The 22,692-nt window shown below is 47.1% G+C and overlaps 1 protein-coding gene across 8 annotated transcripts in view; it reads right to left on the minus strand.

Annotated features, from left to right (window-relative positions):
* The window catches only part of akap6 (A kinase (PRKA) anchor protein 6), a 58,922-nt gene that overhangs the window by 13,597 nt on the left and 22,633 nt on the right, over positions 1-22,692 (minus strand). For 7 of the 8 annotated variants that reach the window (XM_086095090.1, XM_086095088.1, XM_086095089.1 and 4 more), the window contains 6 exons: positions 12,676-12,800; positions 11,759-11,882; positions 7,556-7,699; positions 5,234-5,488; positions 829-912; positions 573-725 (listed from right to left, as the gene is read on the minus strand). In XM_086095090.1, coding sequence (XP_085951216.1) covers positions 573-725; positions 829-912; positions 5,234-5,488; positions 7,556-7,699; positions 11,759-11,882; positions 12,676-12,800 — 885 coding nt within the window. The remainder of the gene's footprint in view (positions 1-572; positions 726-828; positions 913-5,233; positions 5,489-7,555; positions 7,700-11,758; positions 11,883-12,675; positions 12,801-22,692) is intronic. The other variant, XM_086095094.1, reaches the window with a different exon arrangement.

The raw sequence follows: 22,692 nt of genomic DNA on the forward strand, positions 1-22,692 counted from the left end.
AATTGATACGGAAAAGTGTTACCTGAAAGAACCTCCGCTCATTTCGATGGAAAAGCGGAACGAGGACGATCCGTTGGTATTCACGTGCAGCCCTTAGCATAATCGCCGTGGATATATTTGCAATGTACAGTTGGAGGTGGGATTCAAACTCGCGGCTTCCTGGTTGCTGGACAATGCAATTGACCAAGTGCGCCCATGAGCAAGATGAGAGAGCCGATAATGATGATCAGTTGGAAGTAAGGAAGTGGGCGGGGCAAGTCAGTCCCATCAAAAATGAAGGGAAGGAAAAGTTGATGTTTAACGTTAAATTGTGCCAAGTCATGTGGAATCAGGTGATCAATATCCCGGAAGGCGGGAATTTTTTAAGCAAATTTGAACGGCAAGAAAGTGCGGAGACTAAAAATCACAATAACATTTGTGGGCTTCCAGCATTCCCACAATCAAAAAAAAGGAATGACATGTGCTTGCAGCATTCACTCAATAAAATATCACTGAGCGATGGCAAGGACGTGCGGCAACAAACGAGTGTCTCAACGATCCCGCGGCGGCGGCGGCGCGCGTGTTGCGTGTACCGTGCGCTCTCCCAGCTCCCTCTTGAGTCTGTTCTGCCAGTGCAGCGCCTGCATGACGACGGCCTCCCACCTCCGCTCCAGGTTGATGGACAGCAGCTGCAGGGCCTCGCGGTGCTGCTCCGCCTCTGGGCCCGCCTCTGCCGCGGGGCCCGGCTGGAGTCAGACAAACAGGACGGACGGACGCTTCAATCAAACATGGACGAACACGCTTCCCGTCTGGACGCAGCGAGTCCGCGTCTTACTTGAAGGAACTCACCTGGTTCTGCCGGAGGAGCTTCTGGCACAGTTTCAGCACCCAGCGGACGCCGCGGCGCCGAGCTCGCACATCCCAACACAAACTCTGCGGATGCAAAACAGCGGCAATCAACCTGCTGTGGCGGCACGAAACGCTACATGTTTGAATGCTGCGGGTCAGGACCGAGCGGGTTTTGATCGGAACGAAACTTGCCGTACTTGTTGGCACCGACGGTCCAACCTGAAACTTACATTTGAGGTCAATCGGAGCAGAAATTTGGGAGCCGCGGTCTGCCCAATTTGGACATTTGGGGATAAAAGGGGCGTGGACACCTGCCGTGGAACCTTTCCGAACGACTGGGTCAAAATTCACAAGAAAAGGATTCCAATCCTGCAATCGTTTACAAGGTTGGTGCAGATTTTACAAACTTGAAATTCTGATCCTGTGGATGACGCGACCGTTTTTCATGAAGGAAATCTTTCACATGGTCCCGAAAACAACAAAATGTTTTTTTGTTAGCGGCCATTAGGAGTCAAAGTATCCGTGTATACACGTCGATCCTGAATATCTGAGGGTAGGGAACCGCAAGGCCTATTTGAAGGTTAATTCATAGGTCAAAAGGTCAAGTTACTCAAGAATGCCCCCATTTTCTAAATGATTTCCTGAATTTCCTTTCCAACAAAGCGCGTTTTGAGAAGCTCGTTCCGGAGACAGAAGCGTTCCAAGGAAGGGGACCACGCCCCCTTTTGGCCAAAATGTCCCCCGTCACTCCCGAACGCCTCCTTCGATGGACCTCAAATTTGACGTTTAGTATTTCGCCATCATTACAAACGAGTACACCAACTTTCATTCCAATCAAAACTTGCTTCCTCAGCTGCTGGCTGATTTGTCAGGAAACGACCTGCGCGCTCGCGCTAACTGCTCGTGCAATATGTTGATCCATATTTGTTTCATTCATTTTTTTCTCATTTTTTGCATTCATTCATTTCATTTCATTTGCTTTCATTGAGATAAAAAAACTAAATCTCTTTTCCAAGAGTGTCCCGTCCACAAAGACAACAAAGACAAACAGTAGTTACAATAATATCAAACAAAAATCATATCAATATGACAACATAACAGCAAATTTGCCAATTGAATTAAATTTCAGATTGATCCAATCCGATTTCAGCGTTTGTGTTGCCGCGTCGTGCCGGCCCAATGATTAGCTTTGGTTATATTAGCATTAGCGTTGATTAGCACTGGGACTTTTCTTTGCGAAGCGATCCCAGTTCAAATTCATCCTCACATTTGCCGTCGTCCGATTGGTCGGTCGCGGCAAAACTGGAACCGGCAAAAAGCAAAAGCGGTGAGTCAGCACGCAAAACGCCGCTAGGGAAAGAAAACATCCGCAAATCTGCCAGAATTTGTCTTCCGCAGCACAACTTCATGGCCTGCTGACAACAACGTTGGTTTGACCGACACTAATTGGACCTTTTGTCATCAAGATGACACGCACACACGCAGTCGAGAGTGCCGGTCCTGGGTCAGCACTCGTGTGAATAGCGTGAGAGGAAATGTGTGAGAGCGCATGTAACTATGTGACACGGTGTGCGTGTGTGTACACCAATGACACTTTTGGTCATGTGAGTGAGTGATAGTGTGCGTTTGTGTTTACGCCACCTGTGTGTGTGCGCGTGCGTGTGTGCGTGTGCGTGCGCCCCTGCAAACAATTTATGCAAATCCTGCCAACTTACCAAGGAGCACTTCTTTTACATTTTCTTTACATTTTTCCAATAAATATTAAACAATGGCAAGAAAATGAGATTGCTCACTCTCTTTACACACACACGCGCACGCACACACACGCAGGTTGTGGGTTTGGTCCCCCGCCTGAGCGGCTGCAGTTTAGCATATTTGCTGCTGGCCTGCTTGTCAAACAACAGCCGAGACGATGCAGAATTCAGAGCGTGTGTGTGCGTGCGCGCGTGTTCGTGTTAGGCGAGGGTTCGGTTCTCTAAACAACATCAAAATGGTCGGCGTGACGCCTCGCTCGCAAACGACATCGTGAGAAAAGCACGGAGAGTCGAATTAACGCCGGCCGAGCTGGAAGAAGACAACAAATTCTTCACGGACGAGGAAGACAAGGAACATGAGGAAGATGATGGAAGAGGACGGGGAGGAGGCGTGTGTGCGCACGAGTGTGCCTTCCAGGCATTGCTCAAAGTCGCGACGCCTCCAACAAAACCAAAAGGTGTTTGCTGCCCACTTCCTGTTTCCTTTCCTGTGGCGCTCTCTTCCGCCGTTTCTCGCCAAGTCATCGCCTTCACCTGGCCCGCCATTTTGTCGTCCTTCCACGCTACTCGGCTTCCAGCGGATCAAAGACCTTCTTGGTCTTGTCGTCTCGTTGCCGCCAAGATGAAAGTCTGGCGGCGTTTGCCGAGCCGGTTGCCACGGCAACGCGTCTTGCTGGCCCGCAACGCTCTTAACGATCGCGAGGCTTCAGAACGCGCACCGGCGCTACCTTCATCATCGCCGTCTTCCTCACGCAGCTGGCGCCGCCTTCTGGAAGCTTCCGGCTCGACTTCAACGTCCGACCCGAGTTGACCGCGTTCGTCTTGGATTTGCTTTGGAATTGCGGGTGACGACAGGAGGTCGTGTGACCCTAATGCGGACGTTACGAAACAAAGACTTTCGCCGCCATTGCCAAATATCTCCGTTGGGTCGGAAAGCGGAGGAAGGAAGGAAGGAAGGAAAAAAGAAAGAAAGGAAGAAAGGAAGGACAGAAAAGAGGAAATGAAGGAATCACACTTGGAAGAGAGTTCAACCTTCTGGAAAGATCCACTCCATGTGTGTGTGTGTGTGTGTGTGTGTGTGTGTGTGTGTGTGGGTGTGTGTGTGTGTGTGTGTGAGAGAGAGTCTATTAATTTTCACCACCGCAGCCCCCCCCCACACACACACACACATTTCCTGAGCGTCTGGCCGACAATTAGGAGTCATAGGATGCCCGGGGCCTGCTGGAGGAGCGTGGCATGGCGACGTGCTATCTTAGCGGAGCGCTAATTCAATTAAGAGCTCGCGGAGTGGGAGGTGCTACGGGGAGGAAGGGGAGTCGAATAAGTGAGAAGTGAAAACGTGCACAAACACACACACATTTTGAACGCGACTTGCGTCATTGTTTCTCTGCTGTGGGTCCAAATTGTAATATTCTCCCATATTTCTTCATCTTATCAGATCAAATACGACAACTTTGTGGAAGCGTGGAACGTTTCCGTGTACGACCATATAAGGTGTTGCGACGTTTCCGTATACGACCATATAAGGTGTTGCAACGTTTCCGTATACGACCATCTAAGGTGTTGCGACTTCTGGCTCTTCCCGAATCGTCACAGCGAGTCTCGCGCATTCATTTTGTGAGCGTGTTTTTTACACAACCCGTCCATTTTGAAAATGTTTCTTTTTTTGATTGCATCATCTGAACTTGGTGACAAAGAATGTTTATGTCTGTGTGTGTGTTTGTTGATGTGTTAATGATGTGCATGTCTGCACGTATGTCACACTCATTTGCATACATTGATTTTAGGAGCGTGCGTGCGTCGCGTGTATGCAACATCGCGAGGCTAATCAGAGATAGTAGCTGCTGTTCGCTGTGTGACGCAAGCTGATTAAAATCCCGCGGTGGCGCCGTTCCTTCCTTCCTTCCTCCATACGTCCTTTGCCTTCATTAAGGCCACGGCGCTCAGCACGCGGCCGCCGCCACGTAGCTTTATTTTCCGTTTCTTGTTTACAAGCCCGCCACATTAAAATGTGTTGGTCTTGCAGAACCTTGTCAATAAATGTCAAATATACGTGGACTTGTTGCAGGCTAAACATAAGCAGAGTGGAAGGAACTTCAACTCAACTTACTTTTCAGGATGTCTTGTGTGAATGTAAGTATATAAAAAAAAAAGAAAAAAAAAAGAGTACATCAAGGTATAACCATACAAGGGGGGCAACCAGGACCACATACCAAATAAGGACTGTTATCAAGATAGGACTAAGGGAAGGAAGGAAGGAAAACAAATAAGCAGAAAATGAAGGATGCAAGAAATGGGAGATCAAAGGAAGGAAGGAAAAATGTGTGAGGTAAGGATGGAAAGGAAGGAAGGAAGAAATAGACCTCACCGACAGAAAGGAAGCAAGGAGGGAAAAGGAAAAAATAAAAGAATGAAAAAGTCGGAAGGAAAACATAAAGGAAGAACAGAGGACAACAAAGGAAGGTATAAAGAAAGGAAGGAAGGAAAGAAAGAAAGACGGAAGGAAAGGTCATCAAAGAAATGAGGGATGCGAGAAAAGCAGCAAATGGCAGGAAGGTAAGAAGGAAGGCAAAAAGCCTGCCAGGGGCTGCACATTGGATATGTTAGGCCCCTCCCCCATACAAGGTGTGTGATGGGGAGGCCCCGCCCACCTTGAAGCTGTCCAGCTGCTGGCGGGCGTCGGGATGCGGCCGTCGCAGGCACGAGTTGAAGATGAGCAGCTCGGTGTGCCGCAGCCACGCCTTCAGCTCCTTGATGCCGGCCCGCAGACGCTCCGGGACGTCCGAGCCCGACAAAGGCGGCGACGAAGGCGGCGATGACGGCGTCGGCGATGACGGCGTCGACGAAGGCGGCGATGATGGCTGCGGGCCAGGCGAGCCGCTGGCCGACTGGTCGCACAGAAGATTCTGCAAGCGGAGAGATGGCGACAACAGCACCTGTCAATCATTCGCCATGACAAGCAGCCAATGCAAAAAAGGACGGCGCCATTTTTTTTTGGTTTTTACACTTCAAATGACTTAAAAAATGGTAGTCATCTTGAGATAATAGTTTTTATTGAATGGTCATTTAAAGGAAAGAATGCAAGTCACGCGTTATTGTTTTGAGCTTTGTTTCATGTCAACAAAATGAGTGCAAACGTGATCAGCAAGTCAACTTTTTTCTTTACGCGAAAATAACCACGGTTTGTCCTCGTGTAACGTCTTATATAAGGATACGTTGTTGTCCTGAACTGTTGTACGAATCCAGGTAAATAAAGGGCGGGGTCAGCCTGGGAACTCCTTGTTTATACGATAGTCCTTCTTGTTTTCAAAAACATGTGGAATCAAACCTGGGAATTCTCAGGTTGCATGCCTCGTTTCTCACGCTCGCCCCTTTTTGTTAACGAATAAAAGACGGAGCGGCAGGCGGTGCGGGCGGAGTCCGCTGTGGGACGCGTACGATCGCCCGGCCGTTTTGCAGCTCGTTCTACCCAAACCGTGGGCTCTCCGGTCTCGATTGCTGTTTGCGGGGAATAAAAGGTACAATTATTCTAGCAAAGCGTATCAGTGTCTGTGTATTCATTGTTGCTGCCGACCAATCACGATCCTGCATGAAAATATCAAAGTGAATAGTGTTTTTCACAAAACAGCGACGCAAACCAATTTGTCACAAACCAAAATGATTCCAACAGCTTTATTACTTTACGCAAGTTTTACGTTCACGTCTTTGACAAACTTTTCTAAGGTTGGTTGGTATTTGAAGTTGGCATTGTTTCAAAATAAGCTACGTTAATATTTAGAATTTAAGTAAATCATATGTAACAGAAAGTCAAAAAAATATGTGCAAAAACCGATGAGACAATTTCTCGTTTTTCTGTAAAAATAAAAAGGGGCGAGGCTATTTTTTTCTTTTCACACAGAAGGAAAAAAGGAAGCAAGAATATGAGGAAGGAAAGGAAGGAATGAAGCCATGAAGGCGCTTTTCGTGTCGTTTGCGGATGTGGATGCAGAGACCACACTCATCCAATATTCATTAGAAACTTTGCAATTCAATGAATTGATGGAATTTAACCGCCTTAAAATAACGTACATGAAATCTTATCAATTAACGTGAAAATCAAATAAAAAAAAAGGGAAAAAGTGAGTTCAGATCGTTTTTTCCCAAACATAAATATAAAGAAGAATTGATTTCAACTCAAGGGGTCCGTTTGTGGAACAATCTGGATTATGAAATTAAAAGCACCTTTTCTGGAAAAATAGAATTAGTACAAGGTCATGCTATTCAACCATTTTGTTTAATTATTACTCAGAAAGCGTCTTGACTGTTAGAAGGCAAGAAAAAAGGAAGGAAGGACGGACATGCAAGTAAATGAGTTGCAGCGTTCAAGTTTTCCGTTGCAACTTCCTCACTCCGCTCGTCCGCATCCATTAATTCCAGCATGCGCAGCTGGCGGCGGCTCATCATCAGGATGAAAGGCGGCGGCGGCGGCGGCACTGCTTTGTTCCCGGGAAGAAACAAACCCCAAAAAAATCTCCTGTCGAGAGAGCGACGCCGACTCGCCGCAAATTTTGTCGCCGCAAACGCCATCTGCGCTCGTCTCATCCTCGCCGCCGCCGTCGTCCCTGATGGCGGCGGCGAGGTGAGCGTGAGACACGTGTAAGCAAACGTCTCGCAAAATGAAACGACAGATGAATGGTCGCTCTTCCGCCTCCGTAAGCAGACGCTGATTAAACTTCTTTGGGTGCGCGGCGACCGTTCGCCGGGGAATCGCAGCGCCGGCGCCATTTTCACTCGTCTGCAGCGTCACCTTTTCCTTCTTTTTGTCTTTTATGCAGACATTCAACTTCACCCATTTTTGTTCCATTAGCTAATATCTTTTCAATTGCCGAAGGAGGAAAATACTTTTGACATTTCAGAGCCTGTACTTTTTTACTTTTACTTGAGTAATTATTTGAGTGAGTACGTGTATGCGCGCGCGTGTGTGCGCGCATTACCTCCAGCTGCGTCCATTTGTGCACGAGCTGGCGTATTTTGTGCCGTAAACTTTCTGGCAGCCGCGAGCTCGTCTTCAGCGACTCGGCTCGACACAGCAAACTCGTCTTCTGGGCCTCCATCGCCGTCAGCTCGCCGTGGCTCACCTGCACGCACGCACACGCACGTTTGAGAGTCCAAATGTTGGTGCGCATGGTCAATCGGAAGATGCGGGATGCGGGAGGCTGAAGTTTGGCCGCTGTGCCCTAGTGGTGAGATGGCCTGCCTCACTGCTCGCAAATTCTGGTTTCAAATCCCAACTTCTGATTGTCCGCTACCAGTCGCTCGTCTTTCATTATTAGCTCAGCCGCCATTTCCAGATTTAAATGTCCCGGCGACCAATCGTCTGACGGAGACGCTATCGGATCTGACGGCAGCCAGCGCCGCCGTTCGGTCGCGCGCTTCCTCCAAAGCCATGGCCACGGATTCATTTGCCGCCGTCCGCCGCAGATGTGAAGGACGTTTATTTGTCGCGTGTTGCTCGGAAGGTCGTTGAAGTTCAACGAGTGCAGTAAAATGCATGAGATCCAAAGTTGGCGATAAATGCTGAGCTGGGACAAAAGGGGGACGTGGATGAGTGGTCGCCATGTATTCACGCCGGCAGACAATCTCGGCGCAAGCTCGGACGCCGCTTTTCACACGCTTGCACAAGAACGGCGCAATCGGTGTCTTCATTCCACTCGCACCTTCCCACAAGCGCTCACCCGTTCATCAGACATTCACACGTCCATTCCTCATCAGACGTGGTGCTTGTCCCTCCGCATCTGGACGGGCGCCATCAAACATCGTTTGGGACTAATTGAAAAAAACGAGCGCTGGCTTTGCCGCCGTATGTCGGCGAGCGGAAGGAGAGGACGCGTGCGTGCGAGTGCGTTCTTTCATTTCGTACCCTCGTCCGAGGACCACAGCATCCAATCGTCACGCTCCATGATGGACGCGGGCGCTAGATGTGGGGGGCTTGGGGTCGGGGGGGCAAGGTGTGTTGGATGTCACCGTATTTCATCACTAAAGACGACAAATCAATTTGTTGAACCGATCGTTGCCATCTTCAAAATATTTCAATAGCCCCTCCTCCCTGACCCTGCGGCACAAACTACGGCAGTGTCCGATTTGCCGAGTCACCCCGCAAGGCCAGATGGCGCAGCCTGGCGGTAGAAACACATTTTACAAACGCACCACTGTCATTTCTCGGACCCCGGCGAGTTGGTTTGCATCAGCCTGATCAGAACGGAATGAGTGCCGGCGCTTCGACCGGCCGGGAGTGGGCCGCGTTCCGTCCCACGCCGCGCTCGTCACAAAACGACGAAAGAAAGAAAAGAAAATGCTTGACGACAAACGGTTTTTCCTCCTCATGGCTGTGAATGGTCTCCTCGTCAGATGGAAGTTCCAGTGGCGGTGAAAGAACAGGAAGTGGCACACTCACGCTCCATGTATCCCCTCACGCACACACGTGAGCACGCACACGCACACACGTGAGCACGCGTGTGCGCGTGCGAGTGTCAGATGGTGAAAATGTGGCTGACCTTGAAAATGGAGCATCTCAAGGACACGATGACTTGTCATGTTTGTGTTGACATGTGACACGTGTGACGCTCAAAATACTTCATGACACGCACACACACATTGCGCACACATCCACTACACACACACAATCTCCAGCGGACGTACGTTGACCTTTTCTTTTATTTCTCCTTCCTTCCTTTCCTTCCATCTTCAATCGATGATTTAAATATCTAATTTTTTTTCCATTAATTTTTACGAAAACAGAACCTTGAAGGCTGTTTTTAGTATCTTACTGTTTTATTCAAATGTCATGAATTTCATAGTATTTTCGTACATTTATGAAAGACTTGAATTCAGAATATTTTAAGTTTACATTTACAATGATTTATTGAGAATGATGAAAACATTTTGATCTCGTCAATGTTTGTGTAACACTTGCGTGATTATTTCATGACGTGCTACTTTCATTCATAAGCAAAATCATTTGACCAGTCAGCAAAATTGACTTTGCAACTTCATATTTGTGGACTTTGGATCATGTCCGTGATATCGAAGAAGAATTGATGTTCCATAATTCATCAATATGGGATTGAATTGAAGCGAATCAAACTGAACTCGTTCTTGTGAAAAGTCCGAATGGGTTGAGGAAATTAGAATTGAGACGCAGCCCTAGCGCGCATGCTCGTTGAGTGTCGTTTCCCTGATGGTGTGATTTGGGACAAGAAGGAAAAGCAGAGCGCCGAACCCAACGCGGCTCCCAAAGACGTTTGAATTGTTGCCATGGCGACCGCGGGAACAAAGCGCGAAAGACGCGTGACAGCAACTTCCTACAGGACGACGTCTCAAAGTGACATCATACGCAAGACGCTGCTCGGCTTGCGTCGCTTTCTTTTGTCAAGGATTTTCTTTTCAAATTCATTTTGCGTGTCTGTTGGAAATATCACACAAAGATAAGCCAAGTCAAGCAAAAATGTCGCTTTTAAATGCTGGTTCGATGATTACGGAGGAACAAAAATGACTCGAGGCCAGTAGGCCTTGTGTGAAAATCGACCCCCCCCCCCTTCCAAAATTATGAATTCATTAAGTGACATTTGCATGTGCTATGATAATCTTAAACATGAAGTCATCATTTCACACGCGGGCAAACGTTTTTTCTCACGGCATCTGCGTTGTTTTTTTCTTTCATCCGCTTTACTCGATTCAACTCAGCCGAGATTTACGCCGCCATTTAAGAACCACAAAGTCACTGGTGTCAACAAACTCACACGGACTCACACGCACGCGCACGCACACACACGCGCACACAGTGCCCCCCTCCTTCAGTTAAAAGTGCCTCCGTGTACCATCACAATAAACAGTAGAGTTGAACTCTGCCAAGAAACACACGCACAGACTTAAAAAAAAAAGAAAAAATAGAACAAGTTTTGTTGGCCCCGGCGTTGCTATGGTTACGGGTTCGAGTTCCCCCAGCATTTCGGGGGAGCACAGCGAGTTTCTTTAACGCTCACACAGACGGAAACACACACAAACACACTCACTAAGCTCTTCTAAAGCATCCTGAAAGACACACGCACGCACACGCACACGTACGCACACACACGGGTTATAATAGTTATGTTGCCATTTTCATAATAGTTATTTTTCATTTCAAATTGTTGTCTTGTAATTTTTTTTTCCTCTTCAATGCAGGTTTGTGATCATTAGTTTATTTAGTTGACTTATTATTATAATTAACCCTGCACCCTTTTTCAAATATAGTGTCATTTTAGTTTCATTTTTATTAGTTTCAGTATTAGCTTTAGTTTTTTGAAGAAAATAATTTCATGTGTGCAAGTAAAAAAAAAAAAGCTCAACTCAAATTATATTTCAAAATAATTTTTAAAACAATCATGAAATACAGCTAATTCTATAGCCGGGATAGGCTCCAGCACCCCTGCAACCCTTGTGGATGGACGGACGGACGGACGGATGGCAGTCCACAGATTTTCAAGTGGAAAAAGTGCCGCACAAAATGAATCCAACAAACATTTGCTATTGTTTGCAGCTTAAAATAAAGAAATATTGATTGATTGATTTTCACATTTACTCTCTATTTTTATATTCATTTTTACTGTTACATTGTAGCTTTTCTTCCTGTTTATATGATTTCTTAATGTTGGTTTTGACGTCCATGTTAATATATGAACGGTCGCCACGGCAACGAAATTGTTGACCAGTCAAGAGTCAAGAACTCGTTTAAAAATAACAGAAAGTTTTGTAAAGCGGCTCCTAGTAAGTTACGATATAGTTGAAAGATTAGCAATGTTAATCAAGCCAATATGAACAAGCGGCGTTTGGCGGCGACGTCCGACAAGATGGCGACCTTCGCCCGGCGAGGACGAACATCAATATTTCAACAGTGCGCTTGACACATCAAAAAAGGAGAAACGACGGCGGCCATTCTTCTCTCATGGAAAATTGATGCGCGCGCCGCATGAATATTCATACGCCGATGAATATTTGAGCGAATCTCCTTTGGAGAAATTAGCTTCATCTTTACACTTATCAATAATTGGCAGGCCAGGTGAGCGCGTTGGACCATCCATTAGTCATCACGCACACACAAACACGAGAAAGAATATCATGCGTGCGCATGAATGTTTGTGTGTATGCGCCCGTCTCACCCGGAGCGCATGTCGTCGGCGGCGCTGGTCCGACGCCACCGTCCGATGGCCGTCGCTCGCCGCGGCGCACACGTCCGTCAGCCAATCCCAGAGCTCTTCGTACGCGCACTCAAGATCCTGCAGGCTGAAGGCGGGAAAACACGAGGTTAGGACTTCCGGACAGACACACGCGATCGGTCGCTTTTGTTTTGTGCTCGTCTTCATTAAAACGCAGCCAAAAATGTTTGTTGGTTTTCTGCCCAAGGTTCGAACCTCAGATTCTTTACAAAATCATTTGATCATCTATCAAGTGAAGTGATTTACGAGTTTGCTCCCGGGACCAATCCAACTCGTACGTCAGCTTCGGCGGACTGCTTGGCAATCGGGAAGGGGAGGGGCTACGGGTCGCTCCCACTAAACCCTCCCCCATCCTATGACCCCGCCCCCTCCCTCCCTCGCTGCAAGATCGCATGAAGTATGGAGGCTTCTGGAATGTTTACACAAACGGTAGCGCGCGCACACACGCCGTTTTTGTTAGGCCGCGTGTGTGCGTGCATGCGTGCGTGCGTGCATGCATTATTTATACATTTGTTGGAGGTCTCTGTGGCGCTCGCCGACATCTTTCTCGACATTAGAAGTGAAATTGTTTGGAGTTCTCTGGTCGCCGACGCTGACAGTTTGACAGCTCTGTCGGATTCGCCGTCACGCACGCACGCAAAGAGGAGGCGTGTGGCAGCGTGGAAGCAAAAGAAGCGAGAAAGAGAAGAAAAGTCTTCGTTTAGCTTTAGCGCAGCTCGGCTAAAAAACGCACACTTTCACGCATGCTTTGACGTATGCACTCCTAAATCATCTTCATCAAGCAAATCCGTTCATTGACTCACGCGCGCACACGCGCGCACACACGCGCACACGCACGTACGTGGGCCAGCGACTTGTACCTGTTGTCGTGCGGCAAGTGTCGCCCCCCGCTGGCGATGGAGTTGTAACGCAGGCCGGCTAGTTTGCCGGCCATCTGCCGGAGGGCGTCTTGCTGGGCGTCATGGCGACCGGGCGGCGTCTGCGCCTGCGGGGGCGGGGCAAAGATGGAATTTGTGAGCATGACAAACGTCGCAGGTGACACTTCCGCTCCCGTCCTGTTGGTGGCAGTCAAGCGAGTGGCTGCCAATTAGGGATGTCACGATGTGTCACAAAAGGAACCTCACCATATGATATTGATCATGATATTGTGCTGATGCCGGCAAAATAAAACTTTTCAGTAAATTCATAATTCTAAAAACGGACGCCTTCTTAAAATCATCGCCTGAGTCATTTTCCAGACAAAAAATGGAACCATTTGCATCATGAGATGATTTAGAGCGCAGCGAGGTTCTTTAACGCAAACACACACAAACACACGCACACGTCCGTCCATTGTCCTTTCCAATGATGTCGTCTGTCGCCATCTTGTGACGGACGTGCCGCTTAAAACGTCACTCCAGCCTCATGCTGCGCCTCTCGCACGCACGCACGCACGCACGCACCTTCCTAATCCCGCACACCTTTCTCACGAATGTCATCCCGCGGAACAAATGAGCTCTCATGCAAGCGCGTCAGCGTGAAGACTCTCCATCTCCTTCACGCACGCATTCTGCGCGTAATTGCGTACAAACTGGATGGCGATGAGGCTCGAACACAAAACAGGCGCGCGCACGCCACAATCCGCGCTCGGCCGTCTCGTCTACTTACCCGACTCGATGGAAGGATCCGGAAAGGTCATCCAATCTGGTGGAGGCCGAACGACTCAATCACGGAGCTAATAAACAAAACGGCAACACGCAATCATCTGTGTTTCAACGTGCGTGCGTGCGCTCATTCATTTGCCAGCCGACGTGTTGGTGACGCTTCCAGGCACTACCAGCCAATGGCATCCACCCGTCCATTATCCGTCCATCCATCCATCCGTGCATGTTGGTTGCAAGTATTTGATTTTGTCTTCTTATGTTTCAGTTTGTAGTGTTGTTTTCGGCCATGTTGTGTCTTGTCGTTGGTTTAAGCGCCACGGCTTGATCTGTTTGAGTCTCGGTCGGTGATTGAAGATTTTTCCTAATCAAAAGTTCCACCTTTGAGGCCTCTCCGCTAAACGCCGCCATCTGATTGGACCGTAGGACTCTGCGATGTTTTGAAATATCGCTGATCAGCATATTTAAAATAAATCCATAAAGAGCTGAGGTGGGATCATTACAACTGACCTTTCACAAAACACAACAGCGGCAGCACGATGCACCGATAGTAACAAAACTCAAATCAGCCGTGCGTGTGCGTGTGCGTGTGCGATATTCCAAGAAGAGGCTGTTTTTGTCTTGATCGAGCCGAGCAAAGGATGATACAAGATCAATAATGGAGATGAGGGCGGCGCACATGCAGATCTTTGCTCGAGAAAAGTGACTAAATATGATTCGAAGATGAAAATGAAAATCAAGTTTTGACGTGGAATAAACATGCATGATGATGATGATGATGATGATGATGATGATGATGATGATGATGATGATGTCACTACGTTGCATTCAAGAACCTGCTTACAGGTTGGAAATTCTTAAGGCTGGGTATCTATTCAACTTCCTCGATTCAATTTCAATTCACAAGAGTTCAGTTCGATTGGATTGATTTGGTTCAATCCAAAATGGATGAATTATTACCATCAGTGTTGTTGTTTTCAATCAACAGCATTCAATTTGTGGCCTAAATCTCACGTGCTAAATGCTAAGCTAGCATCTCTCAACGTCTCCACACACATGCACGCGCGCAATTGAGTGTGCGCGTTTGAAATTAACACATGTTATGGGGGGGGGCAGGTGCTGCTGTAGCTCCCATTAATAGAGCTAATTAACATTAGCCACCATGCTAATTAACATGCAAGCTAATTAGGAAATAATTAAGATGCACGAAATTGGAGGCAGGAAACGAGTGGAGTGAGAAAGAACATGAAGAACGTCGTGACACAAATCACATTGAGACGTTCAACAAAATCAATCCAAACGTCTTCACTCATCCATCATCCTTCCATCTTCCATCCTTCCTTCCTTCCACCCGACGAGGGCCCAAAAAATATGTGAAACTGAAAATGCAATTACTGAGTATTACGATCTAATTGTCATTAGTACCAGTAGGAGGCGCTGCTTTGCACACGCAGCCTTCGAAATAATTGTTGCGTGTGCGTTTGTTGACAAACCCGTCCAAATATTGAACGTGGCAGGAAAATCATCCGACAAGCGAGTCAGCCGCTTGCTAACGACCAGCGCGGAAAAGTGAGCAAATCATCGGCACGGGCGCTAACCGCAGCGACGACGAGACCACACCCGGCACGTTTTTTTCTTCTTACGTCTTTCATTCATTATTTTGCTTCCGATCCATTTCTGCTTGCCTCCATATTTAATTAAATATCGTGTTAAAACATAATTAACTTTTGAATCCCGCTGCATGCGTGTGAGACCGACGCAAATACAACATGTGCACTCGCTCGCTTTCCTTCCTCGCTCACTCGCCCGCTGGCAGCGAGCTGGATCTCACCTGTAGACACGCACACGGACACACACACACTAGGACTGGCTATCGATTCCAATTTCCTCAATCGATTTGGTTTCGATTCACAAGAGTTCAATTTTCGATGGGCCATGTTGCAAAAGCGCTTTCTGCACCGTTTTCAACAGGTTTGTGAATAATGATGAAACTTAGCTATATGCTAATGCTAATTGCTGCAAAACAGAAACAAACTTTTTTTTCCTGATCAAAGAAGAGCGTCTAATCTTTTTACAATATTCTGTGGGCCTTGCAAAATTTGTCCAAATCCAGTCCAACAGCCGGGAGCAAAGGGGGTTGCTTCGGTCAACATGGCTGCCAGTCAATGAGTTAATAGCATAACCCCTGGCAACAAAAGCGAGCACACCCCGACAGGAAAATGTCCAAAAAGAGTTATTCCCACACCACATAAACACGAGAAAAAAACAAAAAATATTCTAATGAAGCATTTCTGAAAAACAAAAAAACAAATCCAACAGACGACTACAGTGACAGGGTTTTTCCCGTGTACAAAATTCAGAGGCGGCCACCTCCACCTAATTTCCAACTTGAGCCACTGAGATGGCTCGACACAGCCGCAAGCGCTCCGGTTGTGTTGAGGTCGGCAGGAAGGCATTTGGACTGCAGTTGCGCCATTATGGGGGCGCTATATCAACAGCATTGCACCGGAAAGACCTGAAGCAACAACTGAAGAAGAAACTGCTTTCTTTTTCTTAAACTTGAACTAATGCACGAAGAAGACACAGATGACGGCGCAACCGTGGCACACGCCCGTTTCCTGGTTGCGATGCAGAAGTGGAACGGAAGTCAGAAAAACACATTAAATACAAATAAGAGAAAATAATTATAAACAAAACGCTTAGTCAACATTAGAAAAAAACAATCCAATGATTTCTATTCAAAGTGGAGGGGGCGGAGCTTCGCTGGCTTTTGTTACGCTTGACGTTTGATTGGCCGTCCAAATTTGAAGACGACGCTCGTTTGGTTTCGGCCGTCGCCTTGTCTTTTTTGCCGTCGCTCTCTGCGGCGGCCTCTTCCTCATCATCTTCATCCTCGTCATCATCAAACTCGACGGTCAAAGCGGAATCATTGTCAATGAATATTTAACAAGGTTTCCCATGGAAGGATAGACATCATCCCCTCTCGCACGCACGCACACACTCGCAGCGTGGTCAGTGGTGCGTTGCGCAGTGGATTGCGAGGGGGGGGGGCAGATGGGGGGGGGAGCTGCATGATGATGAAGTGCAGAATAAACAGTAAATAAAAAGCCTCGCACTTACAGTAACCATGATACGCTACGCTAGGCTCGGGCGGACATTTTGTGTGGCGGTGACATTGAAATGAAGCCGGAGAGGTCGCCGGGCCAATCGCATGCAGATAACCGGCCGACGGTCAGCGCAAATATGATTTCAAGATGCTAAACTAGCTCCATGCTAACAGCTAGGCAAATGGCATCCATTAATTTTTTTGCTGTGGACTGGTCGCCGAGCATGGCAGAGCACAGAGACAAATTGACTGGTCGCCAGTTAATGCCAGGACTCAGACAGACAAACAATCGATTGCTTGCCAGTCAGTGTCATGATACAGAGAGACAAAAAAAAAAAAAAAAGGGACTGGCCGGCGGCAAATTTAGCAAAAGTCAAGGCAGGAAATGATGAAAGCGTTTTTGGTGTTTTGCGGGTGGGATCGGCGCTTTCCCGCGGGAACGCGTTGGCACGCGACAGCTTGCGTCGTGGCTGTCGCCGTCATCATCGGCCCTGGCGGCCAATCTGCCGGCCGTAAAAACGTCTGCTGGCCGATGACAAACGACGCCTCAATTACCTTTTGGGCTCTGATTTACGGGCCTCTCGGGTGCAAAGACGCACGCGCTCGCGTGCACCTCCCTCCGTCACTCCCTCCCCCACCTCATCCTCTCTTCCAACGCAGCATCCCTTCTTTCGCGAACGCTCCGATTCATTTCATTGTCGTTGGATGCGCCACGATGCGCTGACGCCAGGTGGCGCTAAAGCGCTCGCTCGCGCTTCAACGGCCATTGCTCCGGCATGCGGAATAATGAGCGAGCCAGCGTATGCGGTTTCTGCACGATAACACGTGCAAATGTTGTGGTGCACAATTTGGCGAGCTCGCCGCCAGGAACATCCAAAATCGAAGCGCGGCGTGTCAGCAATCACGTCAGTCGCATTTGCATTCATTGGTTGGACTGTTTTTGGAAGCAGATTGACCGGAAATGCGCAAAAGGAACGCGCGTCTTGCGTCGTGCGTCCTGCGTCTTACGCTTGCTTTCATCTGTTGTTCTTCTGCAAATATTGAGAAGGGACTCCGCCGCTGTAGGTGGCGCTATACACCATAGAGATGTGATCCACCAGGAATTTTTAAGAAGAATGCGATGACGTCATATGACTTTGCTTTTGTCGTTGTTGATCAACCGTCGCGTTCCTTTGCGGTTTTCCATCTCAAATTGCGTTCATTTTGCCATCTTTCATGAATTCCAAAAGGATTTCCGTTTGTCGTCTCCCAAACGTCCCTTACTTCATCGTCCGACTTTGTTTTGGGACGACAAACGTACGTGTGACGGTATTTCCGGTCAAAACGTGTATCCGGACTTTTATTCGCTTCCATCAGCAAAATTCCCATTTTCCTTTTTTTGATACGTTTCAAACTCCTCCCCCTCTGAGCGTCCAAACTTTTTTGCAAGTTTGGGCCCTTTTTCAAATTTCGAGCGTTTCCGTTCACTTTGATTTTCGCATTTCTTGAAAATTGGAATCAAAATGGCTGGATGGAAAGCCAACTATTGACTCGGATGCTTTTGGCGGACATGATGACATCATCCATCCATCTTCTCCATCCATCCGTCCTTTTCCCCATCCGTCATTTGCTGTCATCTGTCCATCAAACTCGTCCAATTGTCCATCTGATCCTCGCATCCATCCATCCGTCCATCCATCATTCCATTGTTCATCCGTCCATCCATCCGTCCATCCACCGTTACACACTAACAACATGAAGACTTCATTGGTTTCGTCCAACCAAGCAGATCAAATATTGTGCGAGAAAACAAAAGTGAAATAATGTTGAAATGTGATTTTGATTGGCTTTGAGAGCAGCGAGGGAGGGGGAAGGGGGGGGGGGCGAGGGGGACACGAGGGACAAGGGGGACGCGAGGGACGAGGGGGAGGTGTAATTGAGTCGCCGGTGGGATGTGTGTGTGTGTGTGATTGCATATGTGGGTGTAAATGTGCGCAGATGTTCACATCTACAAACGCGTGTGTGCGTGTTTTATTTTGGCGGGCTGATTTATTTCTCCACACCCCCTAATGAAAAATAAATGGAAGGCAATGCTAAACGCACACACGCATCGGTGACGACTCGACCACTTTGTCGCGCAAAAGTCTTTTCCCCTCGTCTCGCCTTCCAGATGAAAATCTTCACATTTGAGAAATGCTGAAATTCACGGAGCGAACGTGTCGACTTCAGCCACAAATACTTGACAATCACGCGACCCGTCGCCGTCCGAAGAATGACTTAAGTACTCCGTGACAAGAAGTGAGTCCGTTAGTAAATGGTGAAGTATGCAGATTGTATCGCACAAATTGTATTTGAGTACTGATGCTGAGGGATTCAATTTGTCTCAAAAGGTTATTGTAGTAAATGTAATAGAGTAAAAATACCATTTCTTCTTAGTTAAAGTTCAAAGTATGTCGCATCAAACGTCTCCAACAAGATGCAAAAGTTACTCAAGTAAAAGTATTGCGCAATGTTTGTATTTCATTTGCGAATTCTTTGATTTCACCGAAGCCTTTCGGGCGTGTTCGACAATTCAAAAAAATATAATTTCAATACACGGACTTTGATCAATTCGGTTTTTGGGACGCAAGTTAATACCTGACACGGCCTTCATTATTTCAGATGATTTACAACTTTGGTGCACGTCTGCACATTTACATCGATTTTTATATTTTAAAGTTTCTCTCTCTCAGCTTTTCAGCCATCTTTGCTGCGTTTGACTTTACAGATGTGGAGTGAAATTGTGATTTTTCAGTCTTCATTCATTTGAAAAACACGCTATTAATTTGAATAAGACAGATGAAAATCTGTTCTATCACAACGTACATGGTTTGGATCGCGTCATGGCTGATTATATGACGCTTTGGCACCGCGCCTTAAAGGAGGCTGCCGTGTTTGGCGGCCATCTTTCTGCTCCGGATTCCCGAAAGGAGACGAACGCGGCTAACGTCGTCTTTGGCGGTGGGCTCGCTCGCCAAGTGGCACCAAAATGACACTCGTTGCATGCTAGCAGTTCACCACTAGGTGGCAAAAAAGTCTACACACTGTCCCTTTAACAAATGAAAGAGTGGAAGAGTTTTGACAAATTTCTTTCAAAGTCGAACGTGTCAAAAAAAAAAACGCTTTAAAAAAATCTTGAAAGTTTGTTTGCATGACATGCTTTCAACATCATGTTTAATGCATCAAGCCTTCATATTCCTTCATGTGCATACCTGTGCGTGTGTGCGCGCTTGCGGCAACACGCACACACACGCACACGGAGTAAATGACCGCGACTTAAACGCGGATTAACAGCAAGACGGAGCTCCGAGTTTAATCTTAAATTATGGAAAGTGAGGCGCCGCCGTCTGATTGGTCGTTCCAGGTATCAGGCAGGAGTCCAACAGGGCATAATTTTTTTTGGGGGGGGGGGGAAGATTGTAATAACCTCAGGACATTATTTAAATGAGTCACGGGGCCGACGACATGCAAAAAAATGTTTACGCTGGTTTCTTCTTATCCTCACTTCAAAGTCAACTCACTCTGGTTTCAGATTTTATTTTATTGATTACGTTTACATACTCGGCGGGGGTCTGAAAGTATTTGGCCAAAATCCAAGAGGAAGTCTACGGGAAACTGGACAAATATATATATATATTTTTTTGCCCCGCTGTATTTGAGATGTCAAGCAAAAACAAATTCCTCATGTTAATCACATTTTTCGACATATGTGTCTACTTTTTTCTTCAGAACTTGTAACAGATATTTACTCGAGTAAAATCTTGTCATTAAAGTAAAAAATGGAAACTATAGTTATCATCAAAGGCTTTTGTAATAACAGGATTGAAATGGACTCGTCTTTTTTGTTCCTGATGGAAACGTTTGTTGGCTTCCGAAGTTTTGATTTGCGACGCCTCGTGGAAGGAACGTGAGCAGGAGACTTTGCGACTTTGCGACTTTGCTCCGACATCGTACGCCGAAAGACGCAACTTGAATTTGCCGTCAGAATGTTCACAAATGGCACATTTGTGAAATAAGTCAAAGTGGACTCTTGGTCCATGTTTGTCCGTCTTTTTTGACCTGTGGCTATTTTAAAAAAAAAATTAAATTTTCAATGGTTCTTTAAATGGTTTTAATGTTGACACGATTAGCGGGATACTTTTGTGCCCCAATTATGACGTGTTTTTTTTATTTGGTTGAGAATTGTTTAGCAGAACTTGCGTTTTAGATCAGCCGAAAATATTCCAAAATGAAAAAAAAACTACATTGCAAATGGTCCCTGTCATTGTTTTAATGAGGGGGGGGGGGCTGAAAATGTCTTGTATTGATTAGGATAGGTTTGGCGTTGTAGGGTTAAATGTTGGTCCAATTTTGCGGCTCTGCTCGCCAGTCATGACAATTGAGATGGTTCCAAATGTAAACGAGATGACGCAATGACATGTTGACGTGTTTGTCAATTTCAGGCGGAAACATTTGCTGCATGAAAAAGTTGCAAAAGTCCCAAACGCGATGACATGCTCACCTGCTTGTTCTTTCTTTCTTCCCTCTTTACCTTCCACCGCACACCCTCCCTCCCCCACACCTGTCTCGCTCGCACCGCGGTGGCGGTCTGTGGGCTGAAATTCCAGCCCGAGGCCAACAAGCTGTCTCCACCAGCTACCCTGATAAGAAACGCGCGAATGCACGCCCGCCCGCGCGCACGCACGCACATGATTCAAGTCAGGCTGCGTGAAGTGCAACCCAGGGGGTCACTTATCACTTTTTACCTCAATATCTCCTTCTACAAACACACACACACAAAATGTCCCAATGTTAAACAAAAGCTACATCAGGTGTGTGCGCACGTGCTTCCGAATAAGATTTGTGTGTTGCGATGTGCTCATCTGGAGCCCGTCCGCTCACACCAGCATTCCTACTGCCTCCTTCCTTCCCTGGGGGAGGTCGCTATGTTCCAGAAAATCAAGTGAGAGTGTCTCACAGGTGCGCGTGGTGGTGGTGGTGGTGGTGGTGGTGGGGGGGGGGGGGTTTACAAGGGTCGGAGGCAGGACTAGTGAGTCCTGTTAAAAGAAGGAATTCCTTTTTTTCATGAAAAGACTCGATGGCTTTGTTTTTGTAAACGTTCGCACGGCTGTAATAGGAAGTGTCAAAATGATTTTTACCGTTGTAAATGTGAAGATTTTAAATAAGTCAGTCAGGTCCCAAAAAAAGTTGCGTGAACACAAAGTTAAAAAACGCTCGGTTCTCACTTTTAAGCAACGTTTTTGTCATTTTGGAATTTCCCGACTCATTGATGATCAAATTGAATGAGAATTATTTGGTTTTCATATCCTCTTTTATTTCAAATGGTTTCAGCTCATCACCAGCAAATGAGGTCCGATTTCCGTCCTCCTCCCTGAAAGCCATCTTTGTTTTTAAACAAAATGAAACAATTGCTTTGACTTGAAAAACAATGATCAACATTTTTTAAGGACCAAACCCTTCATTGAACTGCATTGTCCATTTGGAAAAAAATGCCTTTTTTTTTTAAATAAAAAGATGAAGAATTAAACGTAGAATGAATTGATTGACAAAACAATGGACAGATTCATCGATGAGTGAAATAATTGTTATTTGCAGATAATATTTCAATGAAAATATGAGACGTCACGAGGCACGAGACGAAGTCGGTGAACGTTGTGAGACGCATGGACGGACGCATGGACGGACGGACAGTTGTTGCAACATTGCTGATGTTTACTTCTTGAAAGTTCGTTGCTGATGAGAAGAAGCTCGGCCTTCTGGTCTTTTGCGCGCCGCCGAGCCCGAGTGGCGAAAGCTGAGCGTACGACGGAACGCGCCAGACAAATCCCGCTAAGCCGTTAAATATGACACTCCTCCGGTGCCGCCGCGCAACCTTTCCCTCCGCCTTCAATGTGCAACAAAACAGCACACGCGTCACTTGACAATCCTCACACATGCACCGCAAATCCTTCAAATGCGGCGACACGCTGCACACCTCTCGTAAGAGCGCCAGATGTGCGTGCGTGCGCGCGCGCGCGTCCTAATCCCCGCGCTGGTGGTCTTGTCAGAGCGTTATATTTGCTGCTATCGGTGTATCGTCTCCCCGCTGCCTAATCCCACAACCCCGGCTGTGA

Source organism: Leptonotus elevatus, chromosome 14 (assembly GCF_054856555.1).
Source record: "Leptonotus elevatus isolate MCC_2025b chromosome 14, RoL_Lele_1.0, whole genome shotgun sequence".
NCBI classification, from domain to species: Eukaryota; Metazoa; Chordata; class Actinopteri; order Syngnathiformes; family Syngnathidae; genus Leptonotus; species Leptonotus elevatus.